Genomic DNA, 27,170 nt, shown 5'->3' on the forward strand with positions numbered 1-27,170 from the left:
GAACTTGTGTAGAGAATCTATATGTTTCCAGGAGACTTTAGGTAATTGTATAAATGGCAGGAACCTGGTTGAAATCATTTTGGGGTTTAGCTGTTGTTTGATCCACAGAACCTTAATGCATGTGGCAGCTGTTGGGTCCCTGGGAACGTTAGACTGAGTCTATCCGTGTACAGCATCTGATTTCATCCTTTGCAAGTACAATCAGCAATACCCTTAGCAATCTGTTTCTAACCACTTTTTGATAAGCATTCAAAAATGAGGTTTTGATTCCTTTATCGTCTCTGTTCTTACTGATAGCAACTTTGTTGTGTACAGAACAACATCTCTTTTGATAATGCAGCTCTGCTTTCAGATGAGAGTATGTGAATGGGTGAATTGAAAGTCTAAATGTGAAAGGAGGAAAAACAAATACAAAAAGGGTGGAGTGGAAACTGGGGTGGAGGAAGCTTTTAACTTCCTAGCAGAAGTGAAGCACTTTTAGTGATACTTAAGACATTAGCTAAATTTTCTGTCTTTATTTCTTCCCTTATGTAACATCAGAAGTCACATTGGATTAGGTATCTGAATAATATATTTGTTTGAAAACTCAAGTAACACTTCAGTAAGTGCATTTTTTCCAGTGTTGATTTGTTTTATGTAAGAAAGATATTAAATATATTAAATATCTTCTCATTTTAATTTGCAGTGTAAGGAATCCAAGGCCATTTTGGTCTACCAATTGATAGTTTAGGGGACCTTCATATACACATACATTGATATCCATACTTCAGAAATTGGGGTGCCAAATTGTCTAAGACTTGAACAAGTTGAATAATCCTTTGGAATGGAAATACTGAGGCAGTGTGGATGTACTTAGAAAAAAAAACTTCAGCATCTGCCTATGCATAGTTGAGAAAACTAATGTGACTGGTGTGATGTGAGATTTTTACTGTATAATACAGCTTTAAGGAGAAAAACTTAGTTTTTCATACTCTACCTGCCTTAACAAAAACACTGTGAGCAGTCTGTAGAGGATACTTGATCATGGCAATGACCCTTCCAAACTATTGGTGCCAGTGATGTCTCTGAATACAAATGGGAGTCTTAAACTAATCTTCATTGGCCATCTGTCTGTTCAGAGCTGGACTCATAGTCTGTCAAACTACGTTTCTGTCAAATAACATCAAATGCTTTAGCGTAGACTTGATTAGATTTTCTTGGTTGCCACAGCGTAGTTCCCCAACTCTGTCCCGTTGCAGACATTCTTTCATGATAGTGTGCCTAAATTGACAGTAGATGCTGTGTTAGTATGTTTCAGAACCAGTAACTGCTTACCTCAGCAATCTCAGCATCTGTTAGTGGTGCCTAAGAAGAAACAAAATCCATGGCCTATTCAGTTCTTGGTGTGACAGTAATAGCAGCCTTCCATTTCAGATCTAAAGGACTCTCCCTCTTTCCTAGATTTGATAGTTATCTCCTGAGAAGGCCTCCAAGAAAGCTGCTATTTAATTTCAAGCAATGTCTAGGTTCTATTTAATCTTCTCAATCTCAGTGAGAATAAACAGCTAAATTTTATATTACTGACAGTCTTTGAACCTACTTTTACTTTCATAGAGATGATCACTTTCCTACCTATCAGCTGATACCACTCTACGTGAAATTTTACTCTTACATTCATTTCCCAGCCAGTGTCTGCAAGTAAAACAGCATCTGACACCTTTAGGACACATAACCTCATTTGTATATGTGAAGATCTGTATGACACTTCTGCTCCCTGCCTCCAAAATAAAACTGCATGCAATCTGTTCTCCCTCAGTTAAGTGACTTGTTATTCCTCAGGCTGTAAAGAGTGGTTCATCAGTTTTGGCTTTTGTAGTAGAATCCCTTCACCATTTGAAGAAAAAACCTTCTCTGTACCTCCTCTGGGGTACTGACATTGGATGTAGGTCTTATGGATCTGGAGATTCATTGCAAATGGATTACAGCCACAGGAGGAAGAGCTGAAGCTTCACGTTCTTATTTTAGAGCACTGTCCAGTTTGAAATATGTTCTGCTCATGTGTGAAAGACCCATGCAGCCAAGTGATAATGATACAGTTACATTGTACATCAGTAGAGGAGTGGTTTTTTTCTCTTTCAAAAGATAATCTCCAAAAGAATCTTATTGACATGTAAAATCTAATTTCTTTTTCAACTAGCACTTGAGTGAGATTAAGTGAATGACATAGTGTCAGGAGGTTGGGACATCCCTTTTTTCTATAGTAGCTAGCAACAGGACAAGGGGTGATGGGATGAAGCTGGAACACAAAAAGTTCCATTTAAATATAAGAAGAAACTATTTCACTGTTTAGGTGAGGGAGCCCTGGCACAGGCTGCCCAGAGGGGTTGTGGAGGCTCCTTCCTTGGAGGGCTTCAAGACCCGCCTGGACACGTTCCTATGCGACCTGATCTAGGTGACCCTGCTTCTGCTGGAGGGTTGGACTGCATGATCTGTAAAGGTCCCTTCCAACCCCTACCATTCTATGATTCTATGACATTCCTGCCTCTACACCAGGCAGCCCATGTTGCTTCAGTGGTCTCACAGTATTAGGATCAATTTGAGTTTTATCTTTTTACTTCCCGTAGTGTTAAAAACTGTCACTTCTTTCTTAGTTGTATTTCTGATGGCATGCATGATTGAAGTGACAGGTTTATCTCACCAGATTAAGTAGAACCCAGGCATTGCTTGAAATGAAATAACATCTTTCTTATAGCCCCTCTTTAGGTACTAGAAGGCTTCTATACAGTCTCCCTGGAGATTGAACAACCCCCAACTCTCAGCCTGTCTGCACAGGAGAGATGCTCCATCCCTTTGTTCACGTTCCCTCCTCTGGGGACCTGCTCCAGTGGGTCCATGTCCTTCTTATATTGGGGCCCCAGACGTGGATGCAGTACTGCAGAGTCTCACCAGCCCTAAGACTCCATTCCCTCTGTCAGGCCAAATTGAAACGGGACAATGGATTCAGAAGTCAGCTGGGGAGATGGGAATCAGTTTCAGATATCCCATCAACCTTGTTTCTTAAGAGATCATTTTGGAAAAGTCAGTGACTTGAAAGCCTCTGATTATAGCATTGAAAAATACACACTTTTCTCTGTTGGACAAGACTGGATTAAATAACCTGTATTCTTGGATTCAAAAATCTTGATTCATGCAGATCTGATTAAATGATAGCAAGTTAAATAGTTCATAAATCAGCTGTGTTTCTATGTTGTCTTTAGGAAAAATGTTAAGTTAGTGCCACAATACATAATTCTCACACATATCCCTCAACAATGATAGTGCAGAAACTGTAAAGCTGTCTGTATGTGAACAGATTTCATTTTCAAGGGCAACAGGTCTTTGAGGGTGGGATCTTTGTAAAGATTCATAGCCAGGATTTCAAGTGTGGCTTAGCCATTACGTTCTGCTTTTGATTTGTAGACTAAAACTTCTAGAATGTTTTCATTCAGACTTAGGAAGAGTATTTTTTGCCTCTCAGGGTAAACATGGGAACTTAAAATAACTGGTAGTACTGATGAGAATAACTTTTCAGAGTAATATAAAATGACTTGTTTGTCTACCACAAGAGCCAACGAGTGAACCATGATTTTAGGGACATGTTGTACTTAGTAATGAAAATAATTATTGTAATTAACTGCTGTTGAGATTCCCTTATATGGAACTGCCAGTGCATGGGGGACAGCAAAATACAGTTCATGAGGCTAGAGTAGGGGATATATTTTGGCATAGATGATGAAATATCACCTTGGGCAGCTGAACTATGCTTTTGTTAGATGTTTGTCACATTTTCAGCTTTGCTGCCTGAGGGAGGTTGTTGGGTTTTTTACCCTGGATACAAATATGTGGACTAGTTGAACTTTTAAAGTCTCTGGATACTGGAAATTAAAGAAATGCTATGTTAGAGAATGCATGAGATTTTTATATTCAGGTGTGCTGAAAACTTTGTCTCTCCTGGTGGGATCAACACTTGAAGTGGCACACTGGGAGACCTTTCAGAATCCTTCACCTGCACTGTGGGCACAAGGGCCTCCAGCAACTGGCTTTGCCTCTGCAGAGCATACTTCCAGGGTTGACGTTTGACAGTACATTGCCAGTACAGATGCAATGTGGATACCCCTTAATGCATCACAGCAAATTGCATCCCTTTGTAATATGGATGTTTGCATTGTGCTCAGGTGGCAATGAAGTGACCCTTAGGAGTGAGAGTATATAATTAGCTGGTGATCTAGAGCCTTAGAAACCATGGCATATTTCTCCTAACATTTTATCTAACATAACCCAGTATAAGACCAAATGTTTTTGCTCTCCTGTGCATGGAAATGAGGGGAGCTGTGTCACCCCCACTGCATACACCTCTTACCAGTAACAGCTGTGTCATTCATCTGTTTGAAGTACAACTGTTGACTGTTATTTTTAAGTGCACATTGTGTTCCTTTTTATCCCTGTTGGTGTCTCCTAGGCAACTGGCTTTCATTCAGGAAAGTTTTCAAGTATTTGCTGGATGCTGTTAGGTGTATACTTAAAATTCTTGACTGATTTAGAGTCAGCTCTTAGGAGAAACCACGTAAGAGTGAAGCTCCAGTCAAATGTATGATTTACTTCTGTTCTTTCCCTGATGCAGTTCTCTTAATCTCTTGAAAGAACAGTAGGTCATCGTGCATCTTTTAATTCTACATTTTCTGATTTCTTTTCTGTGCCTTCCTTCAAATGAAGTACTTCAGACTTGTACAGTCTAGACCAAAGTTCACTGTTAGCACATACAGGTATGAGAAGATGACGTTGGAATTTCTCTTTCAAGAAAGTCTAAGTCATCTTCAGAAAGCAAAGTTGAACTGAACTGGAAATAAAAAAGACTATATATACTTTATAAAATAGTTTAAGGTCACTTTTTGATTTGTATCAAATCAATTTGCTTAAAAAACTAAGAATAAAAGCAAGTTTCCCTGGGTTTAATGTTCTTCAGAGTAGTGTCAGTGCTGCTTTTTCTGCAATGTTATGCTTCTCATTTTTAACATAGCAGGTAACCTAACATTTTCACCTTGGCAGGAAGGAAAACTACTGAGGGGATATCATCAAATGCAATATTTCCCTCTGAGCAAGTTTTAATTTTCCTTTCTTTGTGAAAAACAACAGAACTGATTGTAAATTTTCAAGTGGAGATGTAGAGTTTTAAGTACTCCCAGCAAGCAGTTTTTAGAGCTCTATTTTGGAGTTTCATGTTCTATTTAAACATTAAGTCTTTCTGTCTTTTTAAATTAAAGGGTGTCTTGGATAGGGCCATGCCTTACCCTTTGTGCAATCTTTCATTTCTCTTGAATAACTTACCGATTTGACTTCTTCAATAATAATAGACATTTTGACATAAAACACAGGGCTCTGCCTTCTGCTGGTTTTACAAGAGATAGACATATGCCTCTGCATATCATTTGCAAAACATGATTGCACTTGCAATGAAAAACATCACATAAATAAAAGCATTACAGTAGCTACTATTGAAATCATACTTTTGCATACGTCTGACAAATTTGTGTTCTGCCAGTCCCTGCAATGGACTTAGAAAGCTGTGAGAGAATATTTTATCTAAATAATTGTTATGTTTCAATGTATGTGTAGTACACTCAATATTTACTGATACATGTATGTGTGTTTTCAGATATAAAGAATGATACCATGAATCTAAATCTCCACATGATCCATGTAGTCTCCAATTAACCTTGTGCTGCAACATCTGTGTGAAAAGACATACATAAAATTTGGCGATAAAATTGTGGCACTTCAACTTGATAGTTTTACATCATTATCAGCAGTGTTGCTGAATTACCTTCCATTTTCTTCCATTGTTTTTAAACTGTCATTAATTTAAGATCCAACACTGTGTAGTATGGCTAAATATTTCCTTAGTAATCTGTATCTGTCTTCCCTTTTTTTTAATCCTCTTTTTTTTCCCCTAAGGATATGGCCCTTGTTGCTCCCGAAGCGCCTTCAGAACAAGCTAGAAGGGTTTTCCAGACATATGACCCTGAGGGTAAGGGCTCCACTTCTTCATTTGGTAGAGACAAAGTTTAAAGAGTAATGAATACTTCATGGTATAGGCTTTCTTTCTCTTCAAGATCATTTTCTAAAAGTGATTTCAAATAATGCGCTTTCAAATCCATTTTGGATTCCGTGCCAGGGTAATACCCTGTTTATACCTGAGCTGATTAAGAGAGGAATGAAATACTTAGTACTTAAGAAGTTTTCAATACAGTAGTCAGTCTATAAATGACATGAAGGCATTTTCAGAGAACTCTGTTGTAAGGGAGGTTGAGTACAACTTTGTGTAATAGGAAGTAGAATTATTGGAGCATGAGCTTATTAACCTTGTAATGTTATTCTTAATTCACATGATTTCTCTCATATTATATTTTCATAAAATAACTGGTCCACTGTGATTGCATTCTTTATACACTCAGTTTTGTTCTGGAGTGTGTGGGGCATGCATAGAAAATGTTCTTACGTTTTAGAAGTCAAAGAATGTGAAACATTTGGGTAGTGTTTTAACGAATCAAAAGGGAAAAATTGTACAGCCAGCCCTTGAGATTCTGTGATTTATCCCAAGCTATCTAGTGGAGATGGAGATTGCTACAAAGAGTTTGAATTCTTGGCTAATATTAAGATTCTAAGTGTATGAATGATAAACCCACAGTTTGTGTATTGCAATTTGGTTTTTTTTTTTAAGTGGAAGTGTTTGAAAACCATGTTCAGTCTAGAACCTCACCATCTGTTTTCAACTTATAGAGACAGAAATATGCAGTAGTTGTATTTCTGAGTAAGATTTGTCCTCCCAGAAAGCATTTTGTTTCTTTTCCTAATGAGAAGCTTTCCTGTTCTTTCAGATAATGGTTTTATACCTGACACTCTGCTAGAAGATGTAATGAAGGCTCTGGACCTTGTTTCAGATCCTGAATAGTAAGTATAATCAGATTTAAATACTACAGAAGTATGAATTAACCACATATTAATTACAATTTAAGACTTTTCCTACATTCAATTAATGACATATCAGTTATAGTTTGGGATTTTTACCTGTGTGTTTTTCTAGCTTGCAATCTTATTTTGAAGAGTCGAATTAAATGGAAAGAATTCAAATTAAAATGTCTCTAACTTCAGTAGTGATAACTGGAAGCCAAAAAAGTTCTCAGACCTGCTGCATTACTATATATTGAGGAGATAATTGTGAATATATTTCTGTATGTTAACAGGGGTCAAACTGTGTGAGAAAAGAGCCAGACAGTCAACGTATTCAGAGGCAGATTAACATTGGACTACAACTGAATCTGTCTATAGTGTTTGAAGCTGGAAATGCTTCAGTTACAATTTTGTTTCCACCAACACTCAGTACCTTGTAGTATTTCTAATTGTCATTTGTTTCCAGAAATGACACTTTGATTCTTAGGATTAGAGTTAAAGCTATCAAATGAAAATGGTCATTTATTGTAGATCTTATGTGGACAGGCAGGACTAATATTCAGTGGGAGCAGTTAACCTCTGATGTCAAAGCTTACCACATTTTGCCACTAAATACTTAACCCAGAAAGGAGAGCTATGTGCTTGAAGTTTTTACATCTCCAAAGGATGGTTCTGCTCTTTCATTTCACTTTATTGAGGTCTAGATCAGATGTGTTCCTGCAGAGTGGCTGTGGACACTGCAAGTCTACTTACCACAGCCATCTGAAATCTAATTGATGCTGTTTTCTTGCTTTCAAATGTTACCAAATACAACAAATTTTAATGAGCCTTAATTTAATGTGTCTGAGAAGCTTTCATTTGGCCTTTTTGTTGTCCTGCCTCAATAAATCTGCAGAAACTCTCTGCATTCAGCAGTTTTTCCATTTGGCTGTTTGGCCTGCAGGGTGTTTGTCACATAGTCCTGGCCTATTTTATTGTGCATAGCACATCAAATAGAAACCGATGTAGGAAGAGCTAGTCAAAAGGCCTGCTATGTTGAAAAGCCATGATCAAACCATGGAGTTTGCATCATCCCCTGTTAAGTAAAAATGTTGTCTAATATCACTCTCTTGAGGACCTGCTCTGTTTTGGTTGTAGATATCCTGTGTTGTTGAACATGGAATGCAAGTAACACATTTCCAGTTCCATATGGGCTTTTCTGTGTTTTGTGTGGTTGGTTTGTTCTTTTCAGTAAAATTAAAGGCATTGCTTCCAAGTATCCTATTTACATTTTTTAGTTCAATAAATAAGTGGAAATTATTTGTCATCATCTTAGCCAAGGCTTCTCAGAATCTCAAGATGAGTAACAGTCAGACCTGCTTAGGGTTCAACAATTATGGAGGGGAAAACTTGGTAGAGCAGACATGAATTAACAAGGTGGATTAGCCATTCCAGTATTGGATGCCATTGCATCTGATTTGAGTAAAATTTTCTAATCTTCCAGTAAATGCACCTGAGAACTCAACTGTCTTGTTTGATTTGTCATCAAATTTGGACCTAACACTGCCAAGCCCATCACAGACTTTGTGCTGAAATGACTGAAGCACATACACACACACACACACACGTTTGTAGCTCTACTGTAATATCAGTAAGATTGAATGGCATTAGCTGTTTGCTGAATGAAAAAGCCTCAGTTGAAACATAGAGCAATCAAATCTTATTCAATCTTCCCACCTGCTTAATTGGTTTAATTTTGTACACGGTCATAATTCAAAAGTTAATATGACTCTGCAGTTTCAAAGAGTTGTTGTATTTCATTAGTGACTATATGGCTTGCTTTAATTTCATGATATAATTTTAAGTGCATCTTCAAAATTATCTTTGTGTAAGTCCACTTTGGTTCTGTTTACAAACACAGTGTTTTTCAACTGTGTTTACAGCATGTCAAGAATTTGAGCAGGTTTCAGACACCTACTGAAATCTCCTAAATTTAGTACTTGGAGGGTAATGAGCCACAGAAGGATTAAAATCCAGTATCATGCAAAGTCTCAGTTGGAGTTTCACTTGAATAGTGAAATTTCTTTTTTTAATGGATTAAATTAACATACTTTAGAGGATATCACATTCATAGACTCATAGAATCATAGAATGGTAGGGTTGGAAGGCATTCAGTTAAATGAATTTTAAAATTCATCTTCCAAAGGGCCTGATAAGCAAGGAGTAATGGCTTTAAACTGAAAGAAAGTAGATTTAGAGTAGATATAAGGAAGAAATGCTGCTTTGTGAGGGTGTTGAGGCACTGGAGCAGATTGCCCAGAGAGGCTGTGGATTCCCCATCCCTAGAAGTGTTCAAGGCCAGGTTGGATGGGCCTTTGAGAAACGTGGTCTAGTGGGAGGTGTCCCTGCCCATGGCAGGAGGGTTGAACTACATGATCTTTAAGGCCCCTTCCAACCCAAACCATTCTCTAATACTGTGGTTAACAAACTATGTGTATTGAGGCAGAAACAAAAAGAAGCCGAATAATTTACTATGAGTACCATGTTAGAACCAAGAAAGGAAGCTACTTAAAAATTAAGCCATGTAAGTGGTAGCCCAAAGGATAAAATGTTTACAGGCAACAAGAAATCAAAAAGATCTTAGAAAGATACTTTTTGCCTGCAGCCCCTGGCAAAAGAGGCTAAAAAAAGAGGACAGGGTGGTACAAGAGACAGCTATGAGAAGCCAAGACTGTCTTCTGAAAGGAGAATGTAGTGCCCACATGTACTGGACATGGACAGTCCTCTGTCCCTCTTGAATTGGAGAGCCCAGAACTGGACACAGAACTCCAGATGAGGCCTCACCAGGGCAAAGTAGAGAGACAATAACTTCCCTTGACCTGCTGACCACACTATTCTTAATGCACCTAAAGATGCTGTTGCTTCTCAGAATAAAAAATGAGACTGAATTATCAGGTGACAGGTACAGAACAGGAGATACTTATTCCTAAAATCCATTGCTTCATTTGATTTTGTGAGTGGATTTTATTAAATGCCACAAGTGTGTTCAGGTTCAAAGCCCATTAGGCACTTGCATAGAAAGAAATAATATATATCTTTGTGTTAACTGCCTCTCACTGAAGCTGTCTTTGAGCAGCAGACTGCTGGAAATGGGGAGGGTAAACTAAGGATATCACTGGATGTGTGCCCTGTTGTACTGTATCATAAGCATCCACTGCTGACCAGTATCAGAAACAGGATACTAGGCAAGATGCTCTGTTGCTTTGACCCAGGGAGGACATTGTGGTGTACAATACAACTTGTAATTTAGGCAAAAGGACAGGTAGATGCAAGTAAACATTTAAGCTTAAATAGAATAACTGACATTCCTATGTAGTGACTTGGAATTGCAGCATATTCATGCAGTAAGGCTTTCAGATTAGCACTGTTAGTGTTTTTTCATTATTGATTGGTGTTGGCTTCTTTGCCCTCAAGGATGTGAGATAAACAAGAAATGTGACTGTTAAACTTAATTTTATTTCAGTGTGCTTAGAAAAATCTTGGAAGCTTTTCAAATCTGCTTTTAAAAACAAGTTGTTTGGCAGTTCTGGAGCTGTATTTAAAAGATGACTGCTTTAGATAAGTTCAAGAATACTTCCAAGACAACAAAACGCCTTTGGGGCTGTCAACCTGGTTTTAGATTGTATGAGTTTCAAATTATTTTCCCAAATATGGTGGCCTTTCAGAATTATCACTTATTTAATTTCAAAGAACAGATTACTTTTCTTTAAAAATAGCCATGTTTTGGCAACTTGCATGCCATTCTGATGCAGTTGTCACTTCACAATCAAAAATAGAACAGTATTGCTATACTTGGCAGCTGGTGCAATCGTAGCACAGAGTAACTTGGTCATGCAAGAACAAAAATGTCTTACTCATACTTTTACATCCCATGCTTTTGTCGTAGTGTAAACCTCATGAAGACCAAATTAGACCCAGAAGGATTGGGCATCATATTACTGGGTCCCTTTCTGCAAGAATTTTTCCCTGAGCAGGTAAGCAAGAGAGGTGAATTGCTGCAGAGCATTGTCTATGCTGCTTGTCTGTGGGATTCAATGAACAGAGCTGGTTTTGATAAGAATTGTTGCATTTGTTTGACACAGCAGACCAGCAAATGGCTTCTGATATCACTCAACAGATTGTAAACTTCTGGTTTTCATAAGGGATCTGTGACTTTGTCAGCTTTACACTGGAAGCAAACTCCATTGTAGCAACAGGTTCTACAATGAACTTCAGAAAATCCATAATCATTTTGCATATGAAGTTGAAGCGATTCCCTACTCACAAAGTTCATCTGAGTTTGGTATTTCTGAGAATCACAGAATCATACAATGGCAGGGTTGGAAGGGACCTTTAGAGATCATCTAGTCCAACCCCACTGCCAGAAGCAGGTCAACCTAGATCAGGTCGCACAGGAACATGTCCAGGCGGGTCCTGAAGACCTCCAAGGAAACCGTTTTTATCAACATTACAAATGTCTGTTGCAATTGCTAGCAAATGGAAAAAGGTTATGAATATATTTAAAGTACTTTTATGTATATCTATAATAATGTAAAGTTTTGGACAGTTTAACAAAAAGTGATGATAGAGTGATGATGGAAGTCAGTTTGTGCCAGGGTGATGGAAAATCGTTTGCAAACTCTCAGTCTGTTCCCTGTAGTTTTAAAATGCCTTCAGCAAGACTGTCTTTAAGGGTTGTACAGCACTGTTTGGGTGTAGTATTCTGTGCTGTGAAATAATCTGGTCATTCAGGAGACAATAGAACTGCACTGCCAAAGATGGTAGGGACTGAATGCACTGTTAAGAGATGATTCATCATCTAGAGGAACAAGGAGGAGTCAGTGTTCGTTTTGTCTGGATTTACAGAATTACATCTGAGCGTGTATTTGCCAACTGTTTCTTCTTCCTTTCATTTGTATATCCAGAAGTGGAAGTATCTCCACAATTTAATGTTATTTAATCTTATTCTTTACAATTACACTACATTTTCAAGTCTAGAAGACTGACCTGCCTAATATTAGGTCTCAGATGCTTAGAATGAAGTTCAAAAAGCCAAAGCACATCCTCTGTAAGCGGCTGTGCCTAAACTGCTCAGTGCTGCAGGCCATAGGCAGCTGGAGGAGAAAACTGCTGCTGTGTGGGACTGTTGCCTGTTGCTGAAGAAGGGCAGCTGGAGAAGGGAGCATGTGGAATCACAGACAGATCCCCACCTTAGTTGTCTGGAGAGCTGATGGAGGAACTCTTTACCTGCTGTGAAGTCAGAGCCCCCAAGTCAGTGCCTGTCTATCTGTCGAGTACTAATTCCCTGCTGCACAGGGCTCCCCACCACTCAGCTTTGCCTGTGTTGTTGAACCTTGCTTGGCTCCAGTACAATCTGAACAATCATTTTGGAGGGGAACTTGCCAGTATTAGTTGCTGAATGAATGCTGAGGGTACAGAGATGTCCCATCTATTTGTGCTCTGTAGATCACATTGCAGGAGCACTTACCTGTGTTGACACCTCATTCAGAATTCTTTCTGAAAGTGGAATTCTGAAGAATTGAAGATGAATGTCGGTCTTTAAAATGCTGTGAGGATATAGCAGATGCCAGCATAGTGATGTCTAGAATTGTTTATGTTCCCCTTTATACAACATTTGAATGTGTAGCTAGTGCTCAGGAGATCCAGATTTGATTCCATCTTTGCTGAGAATATTCAAAACTCCATTCTTACTCTCCTATAAAGCACTAAAATCTACCTCAAAACCAGGAAAGTATCTCAGCTTTCCTTTTCAAAGCAGTTGGCTTAGAAGAAAAGTATTCAAAGATCATTCAGCTTGAGAGAGCAAGCCTGACTCTTTAGTGCTTAGGGCAGTCACCTGGAGAAAGGGGATTCATGGATTCCCCAAGGAAACAATGACTGCACAAAATTCTTAGCATCCATGGGACAGCAACTGGAAAGCAGCATTTGTTTTCCTTCAACTTGAGCAGACCTTCCTCAGGCATAAAAATGTGTCCTTTTTCCTTCCTAGCAAAGCTTGATTTTATTTAGCTTTATGAAGCAGCTTCTACAAGTAGAATTACCATTTACCTTCCTTTTCACCACCCTCCCTCCACTGAATAGCCTGGGTTTCTGTGAGAGACCAATAGAGGGATAAGGTTTTTGAGTCATTTAAGAGGAGAAAAATGAATGAAGGCTCTTTGTAATCTGATGGATATACTGTAACATGAGCAGATTTCTTCTCATTCCAGCCTTTACCTCCATGTACTTAAAAAAGGGGTAAGCTTTTGTTTGGAGCCCAGTCCAGTAGGCATAAAAGGAGATGGTAGTACACCTGATTTGTGTTTCCTGATTCAGTGAAATGCAAAGCTTTTCAGTCCTTTGAGGCCTAAATCATTTAAACACCTGGAATGGTAAGGGTTGGCAACTGCAGTACATCTGCCTCAGCTGAACAGGTGTCTTCACTATTTATTTACAGTTAGGTAGGCCGGGGTGTAAATTACTGTTTGGCTCTCCAAGGGAGGATTGGGTAAATATTTAACTTTGTATTATCCAAGCAATGATAAATACACACAAATGTGGCTACTACATAAGGTGTCTGACTTCAAAAATTACTATATGTCCATATGAACACAGAAATCAATAACTTGCTCTTGGGCAATAACTTGCTCTTGGGCTGTTACCCATTAATTTACTGACAAAGCTGGGGGGGGTTGTTTCTAAAAAGAAAAGTGAAATGAACAAAGTCTTCAAGATGACATCACCTACAAGAAATAAGCCTTTTACAGTTTCCTAGACTCTTACTGTTTAAATACATCTGTCCAGTTGTAAACAGAAAAGATTGTCAAGACACAATGTATATATCACATGAAAATGACTGTCTTCCTTCTACTAGGACTCCAGGGTTTCAGAGTCATTCACTGTTTACCATTACAATGGACTGAAGCAATCCAACTATAACGAGAAGGTAAGATCTAAGAAACATAAACCTTGCCTTAACAATTAGGATGCAAAGCTGACTATAGTTCCAGGCAGAATACTTGAAACAGACTTTTTACAGAACTATGATTTCAATAATCTTCCTTCCAAATTATATATTTGGAATGGGAAGCTGCTTTATGCTCCTGATTCTATTTGAAGCAGTGTACTGCACTGGTTGCCTGGACTGCACACTTCTCATGCTTATCTGTGAGAAGTGGGACCTCAGCTGTAAAGTGGGAGAGAAACTGGAGTTTCTGTAAGTAACCTCACATCTAAATTGAGATGTTTGGAGTTTTTTGTGAAATATTTTAGTAGTCCAGACTTGGATCAAAGAAATCAATATTTTTTGGAGCCACTCAGTGGGAGACAACAGTTCCCTGTTTCATTTTCAGCTGTCTCAGAACAAGGGGTACAACGTGATGCACCACGGCTGCATCTAAGTTAGTTCCCGAATTGACATTAGGGTAGAAGAGTGTAAGACATTAATAGACACAGGGAACAAAAATGACTGCAGGTAAGAAGACATGTTGAGAAAATGTGTGTATTCAGCCTTCAGAACAGCTTGAAGTCTTTAATATTACCCCTGTCAAATCTCCAGCATTTTCATAGACCAAAATGTAGGCAAAAGCATTCACAGAGCCATTTACCTTAGTATTGAATATATATACAAGACAAAATGTGAACAAATACTTGTGTTCAGAGGATTCTGCCTAGAGCATTGTAAATACTGGGGTATTGATTTGCAGCAAAAGTACTGTTGTATGGAAAATGAATTCCATAAAGTCAAGTCTAAGGAACGTTGTCCTTTGTAAAAGAACAACGTCAAACTTTGCAACTGCAACAGCATTACAAGATCTGTTGTTGCAGAATTTTTGCATTTCCTAGATTATTTTTTTGCTCACTTTTAGCCTTTTCTGTCTATTGAATCATAGAATCACAGAATGGTAGGGGTTGGAAGAGACCTTTAGAGATCATCTAGTCCAACCCCTCTGCAGAAGCAGGGTCACCTAGATCAGGTCACGTAGGAACATATGGCCTGATGAGGATTTTCAGGCAGTTGAGTCTAAGAGATTAGGTTTCATAACTCATTTCATTTAAAAAAAATAAAGGGTATGAACCTTCATGGATTTGATTTTTGTAATAAAAGAAAAATATCATAACAAATCCTGTCCTAACCTAGTGAAAGTAATCATCTCATCTTAGAGTATTATCATAGAATGGTAGGGGTTGGAAAGGACCTCTAGAGATCATCTAGTCCAACACCCCTGCAGAAGCAGGTTCACCTGGATCAGGTCACACAGGAACGTGTCCAAGTGGGTCTTGAAGACCTCCAAGGAAGGAGCTTCCACAACCCCTCTGGGCAGCCTGTGCCAGGGCTCCCTCACTGAAACAGTGAACTAGTTTTTCCTTATGTTTAAATGGAACTTTTTGTGTTCCAGCTTCATCCCATCACCCCTTGTCCTGTTGCTAGCTACTATAGAAAAAAGGGATGTCCCAACCTCCTGACACCCACCCTTTAGATATTTGTAAATGTTAATAAGATCTCCCCTCAGTCTCCTCTTCTCCAGACTAAACAGCCCCAGTTCCCACAGCCTTTCCTCATATGAAAGATGTTCCAGTCCCCTGATCATCTTGGTAGCTCTGCACTGGCCTCTCTCCAGCAGTTCCCTGTCCCTCTGGAGCTGAGGAGCCCAGAACTGGACACAGGACTCCAGATGAGGCCTCACCAGGGCAGAGTAGAGGGAGAGAAGAACCTCCCTTGACCTGCTGCCCACACTCTTCTTGATGCATCCCAGGCTGCCATTGGCCTCTTGGCCACGAGGGCACATTGCTGGCTCATGGTTTATTGTCAACCAGGACTCCCAGGTCTCTCTCCTGGAGCTGCTCTCCAGCAGTTTGACCCCCAGCCTGTCCTGGTGCATGGGGTTGTTCCTTCCTAGATGCAGGACTCTGCACTTGTCCTTGTTAAACCTCATGAGGTTCCTCTCTGCCCAACTCTCAAGCCGGTCGAGATCCCGCTGAATGGCAGCACAGCCTTCTGGTGAATTCTCATCTTAGGGTATTTAAAGAAGCATGGGCTGGCATAATGGATTTATTTTGACAGGTCATGTATGTGGAAGGCACAGCAGTTGTGATGGGTTTCGAGGAGCCGATGCTGCAGACCGACGACACGCCTGTGAAGCGCTGCCTGCAGACCAAGTGGCCCTACATAGAGCTGCTCTGGACCACAGACCGATCTCCGTCTTTAAACTGACGCCTTGCCAGAAACAACCTGCTGCTGTCGAGGGCTTGACCAGGGATACAAGGGTTGGTGTTTGCTTGTGGGGTGCTTTGCCTGTGTGGAGTTATACACTGGTATCGTTGATGAACTGTAAATAATGATTACAAACACTTTTTCAGTGTTAATTGGAATATTTAATTTTTTAATCAGATTGATTTCTATTCTAATAGTTTGTCTTTTTTGGCCACTGTAGTACTGTTAATGTGAGTTATCCTAACCAAAAACACCAAAACAAACCTGCTTAGAAAGTCTTAACGTTATTTTGTCATCTCATGAAGATTTGACAGAAGTCTGATATTGCAGAATCTGCATATTAGGTGTCAGATCTTGTAAAACTTAACAGCATAATTCAGCTTCCTCTGAACCATATAGGCATGTTATTCTTTCAATGATATTGGCTTACATTACAGTACCATAACGTGTGGACTAGACTGGCCTTTGCACTGAATATGTTTTAATGAGGTTAAATTTTCTGCAGTTTTTCCTAACAATCTCATTTTACCAAAAGAGCTTGCACAATGTGACAGAAATATGATGCCTTTTTTAGGAGTATTGATAAGTATAACTAATAAGTACTCTATCTTGGCAGTTGCATACTACTGTGGCTTAGTTATTGGGCATGTTAAAGGTGAACAGAAAAATCTGAGGAAAAATAGATGTATTAATATTTATTTGACTTTGTATAAAAGAAATGTAAAAACAGCTGAAAAGAATTTCTTGTTCTAGAATCTTTGAACTGTTCCAACTTACAATATTGCCAAATACCTCTTCTCAACTTGTCCAAACAGCAGTGTAAGCCAGCGTTATTGTATGTGTTAAGTGCATGAGAACATCTGTTATTACATTATTATATTCCTTTATTTATTATCAACTTGTTAGCCCTAAAATAAAATCTTTTCCTTGAATCAGGTTGTATTGCTTTACATTGGATTTTAATCAAACTTGTTTACTGCCCCTCTACTGTGATGGAAAAGGGACCATTTAGAAATGTCAGGTTTTGAGTTGAACACATCTCAGGGCAAAAAAAACAAACCCACAACAGAAGAGTTTGTATCTTAACAGAAGATAACAGTCTGACTCCAGAATGATCATCAGGCAGGAAAACAAACTGATTGGGTCGAAAACAAGGTATGTAGTGTTGGAGAGAAGTCCCTGCTGGAGGATTTGCACTGTAAGGTATGTAGTGTAGAAAGGAAAGCATCCTTTGCATGGCACTTGCAGGTATGTCCTCTGCAAGACTGTGCAATATCTTTGTTAGATTTGGATCTGGAAATAGATGAACAGTATAGTTCTTTGATAGGTTTGACCTTGGCTGGCTGTCAGGTGCCCACCCAACCACTCTTGCTCCTCCTTGTCAGCAAGACAGGAGAAAACAGATGCAAATGCTCTTTCTCCTCCTTATCTTATCAAGATGAGGACAGGAAGATCACTTACCAGTTATCATTAGGGGCAAAGCAGACTCTAATTTAATTTGCTGTCAATTAAAAATAGAGATAGGAAACAAAAGCAAAACTAAAACCACACCTTCTCCCCCACCCCACTTTTTCCCAGGTTCAACTTCAATCCCCGCTCCTCTACCTCCGAGAGCACAGGGAAGGGGAGTGGGAGTTGTCATCAGTTCACAACACTTCATCTTTCCCACTTCTTCCCCCTCACACTGCTTCCCTGCTTCATCACGGGGTCCCACTCAGAGGAGACAGTCCATCACCAACTCCTCCTTCCCATGCGCTGCTGTTCTTCACAAACTGCTCCAGCACGGGTCCCTTCCCCAGGGTACAGGGCTTTCAGGAACACACTGCTCCAGTGTGGGTCTCCCACGGGGCCACAGGTCCTACCAGCAAACCTGGTCTGGTGTGTGCTCCTCCCCAGGCTGCAACTGGGCTCTTTGCAACTTGAGGACAGCTCCTGGTATCTTCTCACAGAGGCCACTGCTGTAGTCCCATCCCCCCAACAGCTACCAAACAAGCTCAGGACTTGTTTAAAAACATAACTTCAGAAATTACCATGACCATTCCTTATTACAGGACTGACAGCAGTGTATCTTACCTCTTTGGGAGATTCCTGTCTCTGATAATTCATTTACAAATGCTAATAATTTGAAAGCATTCCTTAATTCATCTTACCTGACTCAGTTTAGTCAGAATGCAAGTATTCTGTCTTGCTGCATGGGCCTGCTCAAAAGTATATAGATAATTAAGAGAATATGCCTTAATCTGGACTACCTGGCAAGCCTGAAACTTTAACTTTTCCTAAAACACTCAGGCTTGACAGGAATTTACTTTATCAAGTTTTGCACATTTAAGATAAATGTCTCTAGGCAGACTTGCATTGATGCCATGGAAAGTGACAATTCATTTGTCTCGCTCTTTCACCTGAATTCTGGTGTCTGTCTTGGCTTGTGCTGCAGTGCCTCTTCACACCAGGGCTTGCACTGAATTGTAGCTTGAGTGTTAGAATGAACAGACTTTTCCTAGTCCACAGTAAGATACAAATAGGCAATGAGAAGGGCAGCTGATGTGGGATCTGTACATAAGCATTAGTCTGGATTAAAACTTCTGCCGTACTCCAGAGAAATTCAGCTGGTGCTTAATGTGGTGATAAAAGCCTTATTCCTGCATCTTTCTTTTTCCTTCGTACTGCCCAGTTGTTTGAGGTCTGGCTTCTGGTTTACTTCAAATATTTTTGAACTACAGAGGCTAACTAACGGTGCTTAATGGAGCTAAGAGTGCTTTGTGGAATTTAGCCAGCTCATCTGAGAGCCTCTGCAACATGAATCTTTCCATCCTTTCCTCCCTAATGATGATGGGAGAGATTCTGACTTTATGGGAATTCACCTTTTGTACCCTAGAAGAGTGTGATTATTTGGAAGAGAAATTTGAAATATATGGGGCATTAATGACTGTTGCTTTTTATTTACTTCCACAGAAAAATGATCAGGAACCTATCCAGTTTTTGCAAGTTGTTCTGTTCTAAGTGCCAAATATACAGGCTACACACATGTGTGTGCATATCTATTTGTATGTATATACTGCAGTTTGCAAATTGAGGCTGAGTTAATAAGGTCAGAGCACTCTATGGAGTTAAGCAAATGCTGCAACTAACCAGAGCAAAATAATGATGCAAACTGTAGAGAGCACCTGAGCTAAATATGTAATAGTCCTGGTTTAGACCCATCTAGGAATATGGGACAATGATCAGCCCTAAGTAGCGAGGGCCTTTGGAACCCCCCAAGGACAGGGGGAGCTCACTTGCCACTCATGGTTTGGGGCAAAACAAGCAAGACTATTCAACTTGGGCAAGAAAACAAAAATGAATTCAATCCATCACGAACCAAAACCATAAACAGGAAACAAAGCAGAGTGGGATGATGATGAAGAGCATGACCAGCTCTTTAAGACCACCTCCCCCCCAGCCCTCCTCTACTCTTCCCAGGCTCAGAGCCCTGATCCCAGTGTCTTTACCTCCTCCCATGAACAGCTCAGGGTGACAGGGAAGGAGGGTTTCAGTCAGTCCTTTCCTGATGGCTCCTGTCATTTGTCTCTCGAGGCTGGCAGCCTCCTCACCAGGTCCCTCACAAGCCCGGCAGCCTTGCAGAGGCTGCTCTGACACACCTCCATCCCAAAGGCTGCAGCTCCTCTCAGCCTCTCCTGTCGGTCTGCTCTGTGGCGCGCAGGCTCTCCAGCACGGCTGCGCCGTGGCCGCCTCCTCACACAGTCTCTCACCCATCCGGGTGCAATCACCCAGAGCTGCTGGTGGCTCTCAGTCCTGCCATGGCCCTCCATGAGTTTGCAGGGGCACAGCCTGTCTTCTCACCATGAGTTGCAGAGGGGTCTCCAGTCTGGCGCTCCTCTTTCCTTCCTCCTTCTCTGACTGTGGGGTCCCTTCACATGGTCATCTCCATCTTGTACCACTCCTCCACCTCCTCCTCTGGCTCAGATTTCCCTTCTTATATAATGATGGCAGAGGCATGAGATTGGCTTGGCCAAGCTGGAGGTGAGTCCAACTCAGAGCCAGGGGAAGTTTCAAGAACTATTTACTGGGAGCAGCACTGCAGCCCCCTCCCAGTTACCAAGCAAAAGCATCTCCACACAAACCCATGACAGCAATTCAATGTCATGTTAATTAATTCTCCCAGATTGGGAAAGGAGAAATTATTTCCACTTTGATGTATATTGATATTTACAGTTAGATACTCTAAATAAATTACCTAAATAAGTAAGGGAAAGACTACTTTCCAGTACCTCATATTAGCTCAGATGAGTTATATTTGAAGGCTCAAGACTAACAAATACATTTTTCCTCTGTTAAAGCATGAACTGCTCAAGGTAAGCAGCCAGTGTAAATCCAAATGTAAATACCCTTGTTATAATCCACATGAAGGGCCCTTTTTTAAAAGCACAGTGAATTGCTTGCAGGGCACCCTGGTTTTTGAATGCTTCTGTCGAAGTTCCTGGCTTAATCTTTCAGATAGTTGTAATTTCTGCCAATCTTTCAATTTTCTGCTAAGATTTTTAACTGGGACAGAATTCACAGAGGTAAGGTTCAAGACTGAATGCTGAACATTCTTTGTTGGCATGTCACCCTGAATTCAGATCCCACAGATTCATGCTCTTTGTAGTGCATGGTCACATCCTCATTTTATCTTCTGCTTTTGCAATAGGACAATCAATACAAAATGCTGTCTGTGTAATGGCTCTAATTACAGCTCAGGAGAAGGCTTCCTAAGAAAGAGTAAGCTTTTCTATATTTGATCTTTCAAGGTCCCTTCCAGCCCTTGAGATTCTGTGATTCTGTGATTAACTGAGCACTTGAGCTTCTGTACTGCCATGTTTTGAAAATATTTAACAGTAAAATTGTCATTAATTTTTACAAGAGTTATGTTATGATCCTTTGAAATGCCTCACCTAGCAGGTGCCTTAGTAAATAATGGCACAAGATTAAAGCTTTCCTAATAGAACCTCCTACGAAATACTAATATTTAAGTTTTTCTTTGGCACAATTTTCCACAGAAGCTTTGAGTGATCCACTTTTAAGACTGGAAAGACCATAACAACATATTAACCTCACTAACTGCTGTATATATATATATAAACTGTAGGAATCCACACTGTGAATCTTGTATTTTTCTATACATGATTTGGTCCCACATCTGACTTTACAGTTATTCTGTAGGGTAGATCATGACCTAGAAAAGTTCCCCATCCTGGCTCCAGATGAGGTTCTAGAGTCTATTAAGACTTTTTAGTTCCATATTAAAAGCAGTTGATGTAACAGGCCACGTGTATACTAAAGACCAAATTTCAGTCTCCCAACACTTGGAGCAGCTGCTTACCTCTTGAGCAGAGCAAATTGCAGTGTCCAGTTCAAATAAGCCTGGAATAAGCCTCCAGTGAACAGAACAGGTAGAGGTTATTCAGGGAAACATGGCAAATCCCATGAGAAACAAACATGTCTCTCTTCTTTAAATGAAGAAAAAAACAAAAGGAGAAGGGGAAAGGGACAGGATCTTCTGTATAACACCTTGAAGATAAGAGGATCTTGAAGAGTTTTCCTTCTTTTCATTTCACCCTGCTCTCTGCACAGGTTTTAGCACTCACAGCCATTTGAAGCACTTTTGTCCTTTCTTAAATGTAATTCAAACCAACCAGGTTATGTGGCATGTGTTTCAAACTGAAAGACAGGTATAAAAGAACACATGAGAACTGCCCATGCAATGCTCCTTCTGCATCTCCTTTGTGTGAACATTCACCTGTTTCCAACTGTGCTCATTACTGGTATTCCCTTTTGGATAGATCCTTACAAGATGGATACAGCACCACAATGTCCTCCCTTCTCACTCCGGAGTGCCACAGGTCTGGTGTGCCACCACAGCCATTCTCTGAGCCCTGTCAACTTCATGTGTGACATTCAGCACTTCCTTTGCCTTCAAACTGTAAGACTTTTAAGAGTAGGTGTTAACCCTACAAGTCATTGAGGTCCTTCTGAATTTGCCACTGGTGCTTAGATCCCAAAGAGATACTCGATAAAGGTAACATAATGAAATGTCAGTGGTGATGTTTCACTGTCACAGCAAGAGTAAAGTCAGCACAAACATAAGGCAAGCAGAATTAAGGAATATGAAGTCAGCACAAATGTAAGGCAAGCAGAATTGAGGAATATAAAGTCAGCACAAATGTAAGGCAAGCAGAATTAAGGAGTATTACAAGCCTGTGGGGACCGCTAAGGGTCACACAGTTAATGCTGGAAATAAACACACTGTTCTATTTTCGTGAACTGGAATGTCAGTCTTATCTGAATAATCTTGCCATAAAGCACTTAAAACAAACACAAAAGAAAACAGAACCTCTGAACAAGCCAAACTACTCTTGGCTGCTTTCATAGGTATACTCCAGCGTAGTGTGTTTATAAATGGGTTCTCTATTCTTCTGACCTTTGTGTTTTGGACACAGATGTATTATAAATGCTGAAAAACAATCCTTTCCCCCCCTTCTTCTAACAGGATTGATTAAATAGAAAATAAAGTGCTTCTCCTCATCTCCCCAGCTTTGAGTTGGCCAGAAAAAAAATAAAATGAGGAAACTATCTCCTCAAGATGTGGCTGTGATGGCCCTTTTAGCTTTGCAGGGGAAGGGAGCATTTCAGGCAGCCAGTTTTTATATGTTCTTAAGAGAAACTGCTAGAAAACTATTATGGGGCTTTCAGGGGCAGAACAATTCCAGACAGGAGTTACACAGCCTCATGGATTTTAATTACTCTTATGAAGAAATTATAAGAGGAGCTTTCTAAAAGCTGCATGCAATGCCACATGCAAGAAAGCAGCATTGGTTACTCCTGTGGGAAACGAGTCATGATACATGCTCCTGCATGGAGCTGAGCTGTCCTCTGCAGGACTGTAAGGTGTCCCCTTCACTGTGTTGAAACTTTATGAAGCCAGGCACAGAGAAACATACAGAGGAATGCATTTCCTAATGAGTTCTGAACTGCGTGGCTGGGTTGACATCTTTCCTGTGCTTAGAAGGGTTGTTTAGTCACTGGGTTTGTTTTGTTTTTAAAGTAATAGGCATTCTGGCAGTCACTGGCAATCTGATCAAGGTCTATTTATTGATTTATTTCCGTGCACTTTAGTTTCCTAAATGGGGTTTTTAAGACTCTTCAGTTTAAACTCTTGAAAACGATGGAAGTCGAGAGGAATTCGAGTAGAAATCACCATCCTCAACTCCTCCATTTCCCCTTGTGAACACGACTGTCCGAACGCAGCCACCGGGTAACTGCTGGCAGAGTCCTACTAGGCGTGAGTTTCCCCCAGCTTCACCCGTGGAGTGTCTCGGGAAGGCGAATCGCTTTCCCCAGACACAGCCTGGTTACTGCTGTCAGCCGTGCTAGGGCAGGGTAGCGAAACGCCGCCCGTCGCTCCCTGCGCTGTGGCACTCAGGGAGGGGCGGCGCGGGTGACACCGACCAGCAGCGCCCTCGCCCTGCCCTGGGCCAGCGGGGTGCACGCACGGGCCGGTGGCCGCGGGGCTTCCCCGGGCTCAAATGCTGCCCCGTGGACGAACAGCTCCCCCTCGGACGAACAGCTCCCCCGCGGACGAACAGCTCCCCCGTGGAAGAACAGCTCCCCCGCGGACGAACAGCTGCCCCGCCGACCACCGCGCTGCGAGGAGCCTCCGGCCGCTGCCCTCAGCGCCGCCCGGGGGCTGTCGGCAGGGGGAGCCCGAGCGCGGCGCGTCCCGGCTCGGCGGCGGGGGTGAGCGTGGCCGAGCCTCCCCATTCAGCCCCCCGCCCCGCCGCCGGCGCGCAGCAGCAGCCAGAGCTCCGCGGCAGCGCACGGCTGTGCTCCGCTCCGGTGTGACAGCGGGATGCTGCGCCTCAGCCGCGGGCTCGGGGCCGGCCGTGCGCGCCGCCGGCAGCGACACTGCCCGCTGGTCCTTCTGCCAGCGCTGCTCTGGGCGCCGACGCTGGTGGCCTTCAACTTGGACGAGGAGAAGCTGACGGTGTACAGCGGGCCCCCGGGCAGCTACTTCGGGTACTCGGTGGACTTCTACCTCCCCGACGCCAGCACGTGAGTGCCGAGCCGGGCGGGGCGCGCCGGGCAGCCGGGTCTCCCCCTGCCGCCCGCGGGATGCTCCGGGGAAGGCGGGCGAGGAGCCGTGGCGAGAGACAGCCCGCCGGGGCCACAGCGGCAGCCTGTCGGTGCTGGTCGTCCCGGTGACTTCCCTCCCGGTGTGTTTCGCAGAGTCAGTGTCCTGGTGGGAGCTCCCAAAGCCAACACCACGCAGCCAGACATAGTGGAAGGAGGAGCGGTGTACTACTGCGCCTGGCCCGCCACCCGCTGCCGGCAGGTACCCTTCGATAACACCAGTAAGTAAGTCGCCGACTGCTGCGTGCGTTGCTCTGCCCGGCTCAGGTCCCTCTTCGGCACGAGTTTCTCCCACGCTCGCTGTGGTTGTGTCACTTGGATCTGAGCATCTGCAGTTCGCCAGAGGAATCCTGCTGCTGCTCCCTACCCATGTGCGCTTGCGGGGAAGCGTTTCGTGATCCCCAGAGAAATAGCGAGAGTATAACCTTCAGGATCTGTGCGTAGTTTGTCTCAAAAAACACCTTTTCCTTTTAATACCTTTAAGGAAACGTGTTTGTGGCGGATTCTTCCTTTTGAAAACGCACTTTTGTTTACTTTCTGAGTGTTCAGAAGGTAAACCCCCAAACCTCAAATCTCCCCCTCTTAACCCTGGAAATCACACAACTACTAGTCTTTGGCTGTTATTTTTCTCTCTGTTCAGACACATGAAGTACCTCATGTGGTATACTTACTCTTTTCAGAAAGCAAGAATTTTCTTTCAGAATACAGGAAGCTAGATGCAAATTGATTTGGGCACAATGTGGATAGATTGTATCCACTTCCAAAATCCCAGGACAGATGTTTCTTATTTAATTAGAGGGAACACAGGTTTTAAACAATTCAGGCTGTTTATGTTTTCTCTTTATAGGTCTTGAAAATTTAAGCCTAGTTTTTGCAGGGACTTTAAAACTGATTGGCTTTGTTTAGGCAGACTTCTAAGAGTTTAATCATCAAGCAGAAGTTATGATTCTTGAATGTGAACACGATGTAATTCCTTTTTGTTGGTGTTTTTCTTCCTGAGAGCACAAGTTAGAGAGCTTACTTAAACCTTGCAGATAAGCAGTGCTGTTCTTTAGCCTTTCCATCCCCAGCCACCCACACATCCTTTGTTGTCTAGGAACTTCTCTCAGGATGACTCTCCTGTCATGCTGGGCATTCTTCAAAGCAGAGTAAGAGATAGTTTCTGAGTGTGTCTGCTTGGGCATGTAACGCTATGTACAGGACATAGTTATATAGAAGTGTAAACAGGCACAGACAGTGTGCATGCCATGTTTTTTTATTGTAATATGCCCTGAGTGTACATCTTGAAAGTAAAACCAGTTTAGGAAATATTCCTGTATTTCCATTTTAGGATTAGATAGCTCATGTGAAAGAAGTGGAATATATTATGTTCTGTTGCATATTTAAAGGGACATGTTGAAAATGAATAAAAACCTGGTGATATCTGCCTTTCAAGAGGGAAACTCTAGAAAAGTTAACTTAAGAGACACAGGACAACCCCCTATGCTTGACAGTGGTGGCCCTTTGCAGATACGTCAAATAAAGGCAAAGTAAGTGTAAGTGTAAAATAAGTGTCAAGGCAGAGTAAGTGTATCAACAAGGCTTTGTGTGGTTCCTTTGCTCTAGATTGCTGAAGTTAAGTCAGAGAGAGCCCATTGTGTAGCTATAAATGCAGCAGGAGGGACTGCAGTATTGGCAGGATTAGCAGTCAGGAGCTGAGTAATTTGGGTACCAAGGGCAGTAAGGGCATCATTTTGCACAGTTCAGCAATGGCCAGCTGCCCCCACAGACAGGGATCCAGGGAAGGCTTGCATACCAAGCACCCATTCTTGATTGCCAGCAGCATAAAGACCATCTCCAATAGGCCTTAGAGAACTCTTTTTAGTGAAGTATGGATGTATCTTTCAGGCAGTTTCTTCTCTCCAAAATACACTACTTACAGGAGCAAGTTTTCTCTCCTTTCCACTGTTCCCCCAAACAGAGCAGTTCCACATGAGCTCTAGCCTAGATGACACTATTTCATGAGACTCTTTTATGTTCCCATTGTTATGTTTATTCTGATAAACAGAAAAAGTCAGTCTGTGTTGTCAAAGCTCATACAGGAAGTTGGTGATGATATTTCTAGCTGACTTAATGCTTTTTCCTTTTCCTCCAGTTCCTTAACCACAAGATTATCCTTTCTCCCAAAACAAAAACTTGTTAAAGACTGGAAATTCACCTCTAGCAGCTTTAATTTTAAAGATTAATACTACATGCCTCGTAGGAGATCTTAATAACTCTTGGGAGAGCTTGGGAATGTCTTCTGAAACAAAACAGAAACTACAGAGGCTGATTCAGAGATGGAATATTTCATCTTGTTGCATTTTTATTCAAAGCTTCCTTTTTTTCTTGACTCTAACCAAATAACATCAGCTCTGTTATATTCACTATGCACAATAAAAGAAACAAAAACAATGAAGAACTGAAAGCAATTAGGACCAGCAGTAAAAATGGAGTGGAACTGGAAAGAAATGGAGAGGATAATAATGTAACACTTAAAGTAGTTTGACCCAGCAAATAGATAAAGAGTTTACTAAATCAGTATTTTTCAGCCATGAGGGTTCAGTGGAGGACTTGTAAACTGTGAAGAATGTGTAGAAGAAAAGCAGATTGACATGTATTATATGCCAAGTTAGATAAGGGAAATTGCTGCAGATCACGGAGAAGGTGAAATTTCCTCTCTAACGTAACATTTGAGATCAGCAAATCCAAGTGGTTGAAAACCACTGGCTTAAACTACTTACAAGCATGAGGGCTCATGTCTTCCACCTGTGAAGGCTGGGAACAC

At 41.4% G+C, this 27,170-nt stretch overlaps 2 protein-coding genes across 3 annotated transcripts in view; both read left to right on the forward strand.

Annotated features, from left to right (window-relative positions):
• Nucleotides 1–17,130, forward strand: part of MINDY3 (MINDY lysine 48 deubiquitinase 3) — a 42,896-nt gene extending 25,766 nt beyond the window's left edge. For both annotated transcript variants that reach the window (XM_061997293.1, XM_061997294.1), the window contains 5 exons: nucleotides 5,971–6,043; nucleotides 6,894–6,966; nucleotides 10,892–10,979; nucleotides 13,859–13,930; nucleotides 16,049–17,130. In XM_061997293.1, coding sequence (XP_061853277.1) covers nucleotides 5,971–6,043; nucleotides 6,894–6,966; nucleotides 10,892–10,979; nucleotides 13,859–13,930; nucleotides 16,049–16,198 — 456 coding nt within the window. In that variant the 3' untranslated portion in view covers nucleotides 16,199–17,130. The remainder of the gene's footprint in view (nucleotides 1–5,970; nucleotides 6,044–6,893; nucleotides 6,967–10,891; nucleotides 10,980–13,858; nucleotides 13,931–16,048) is intronic.
• Nucleotides 17,131–24,077: 6,947 nt separating this feature from the next.
• Nucleotides 24,078–27,170, forward strand: part of ITGA8 (integrin subunit alpha 8) — a 97,153-nt gene continuing 94,060 nt past the window's right edge. The window contains exons 1-2 of the mRNA XM_061997292.1: nucleotides 24,078–24,286; nucleotides 24,461–24,585. Coding sequence (XP_061853276.1) covers nucleotides 24,084–24,286; nucleotides 24,461–24,585 — 328 coding nt within the window. The 5' untranslated portion in view covers nucleotides 24,078–24,083. The remainder of the gene's footprint in view (nucleotides 24,287–24,460; nucleotides 24,586–27,170) is intronic.

The sequence above is a fragment of the Colius striatus genome, chromosome 5 (assembly GCF_028858725.1).
Source record: "Colius striatus isolate bColStr4 chromosome 5, bColStr4.1.hap1, whole genome shotgun sequence".
NCBI lineage: Eukaryota > Metazoa > Chordata > Aves > Coliiformes > Coliidae > Colius > Colius striatus.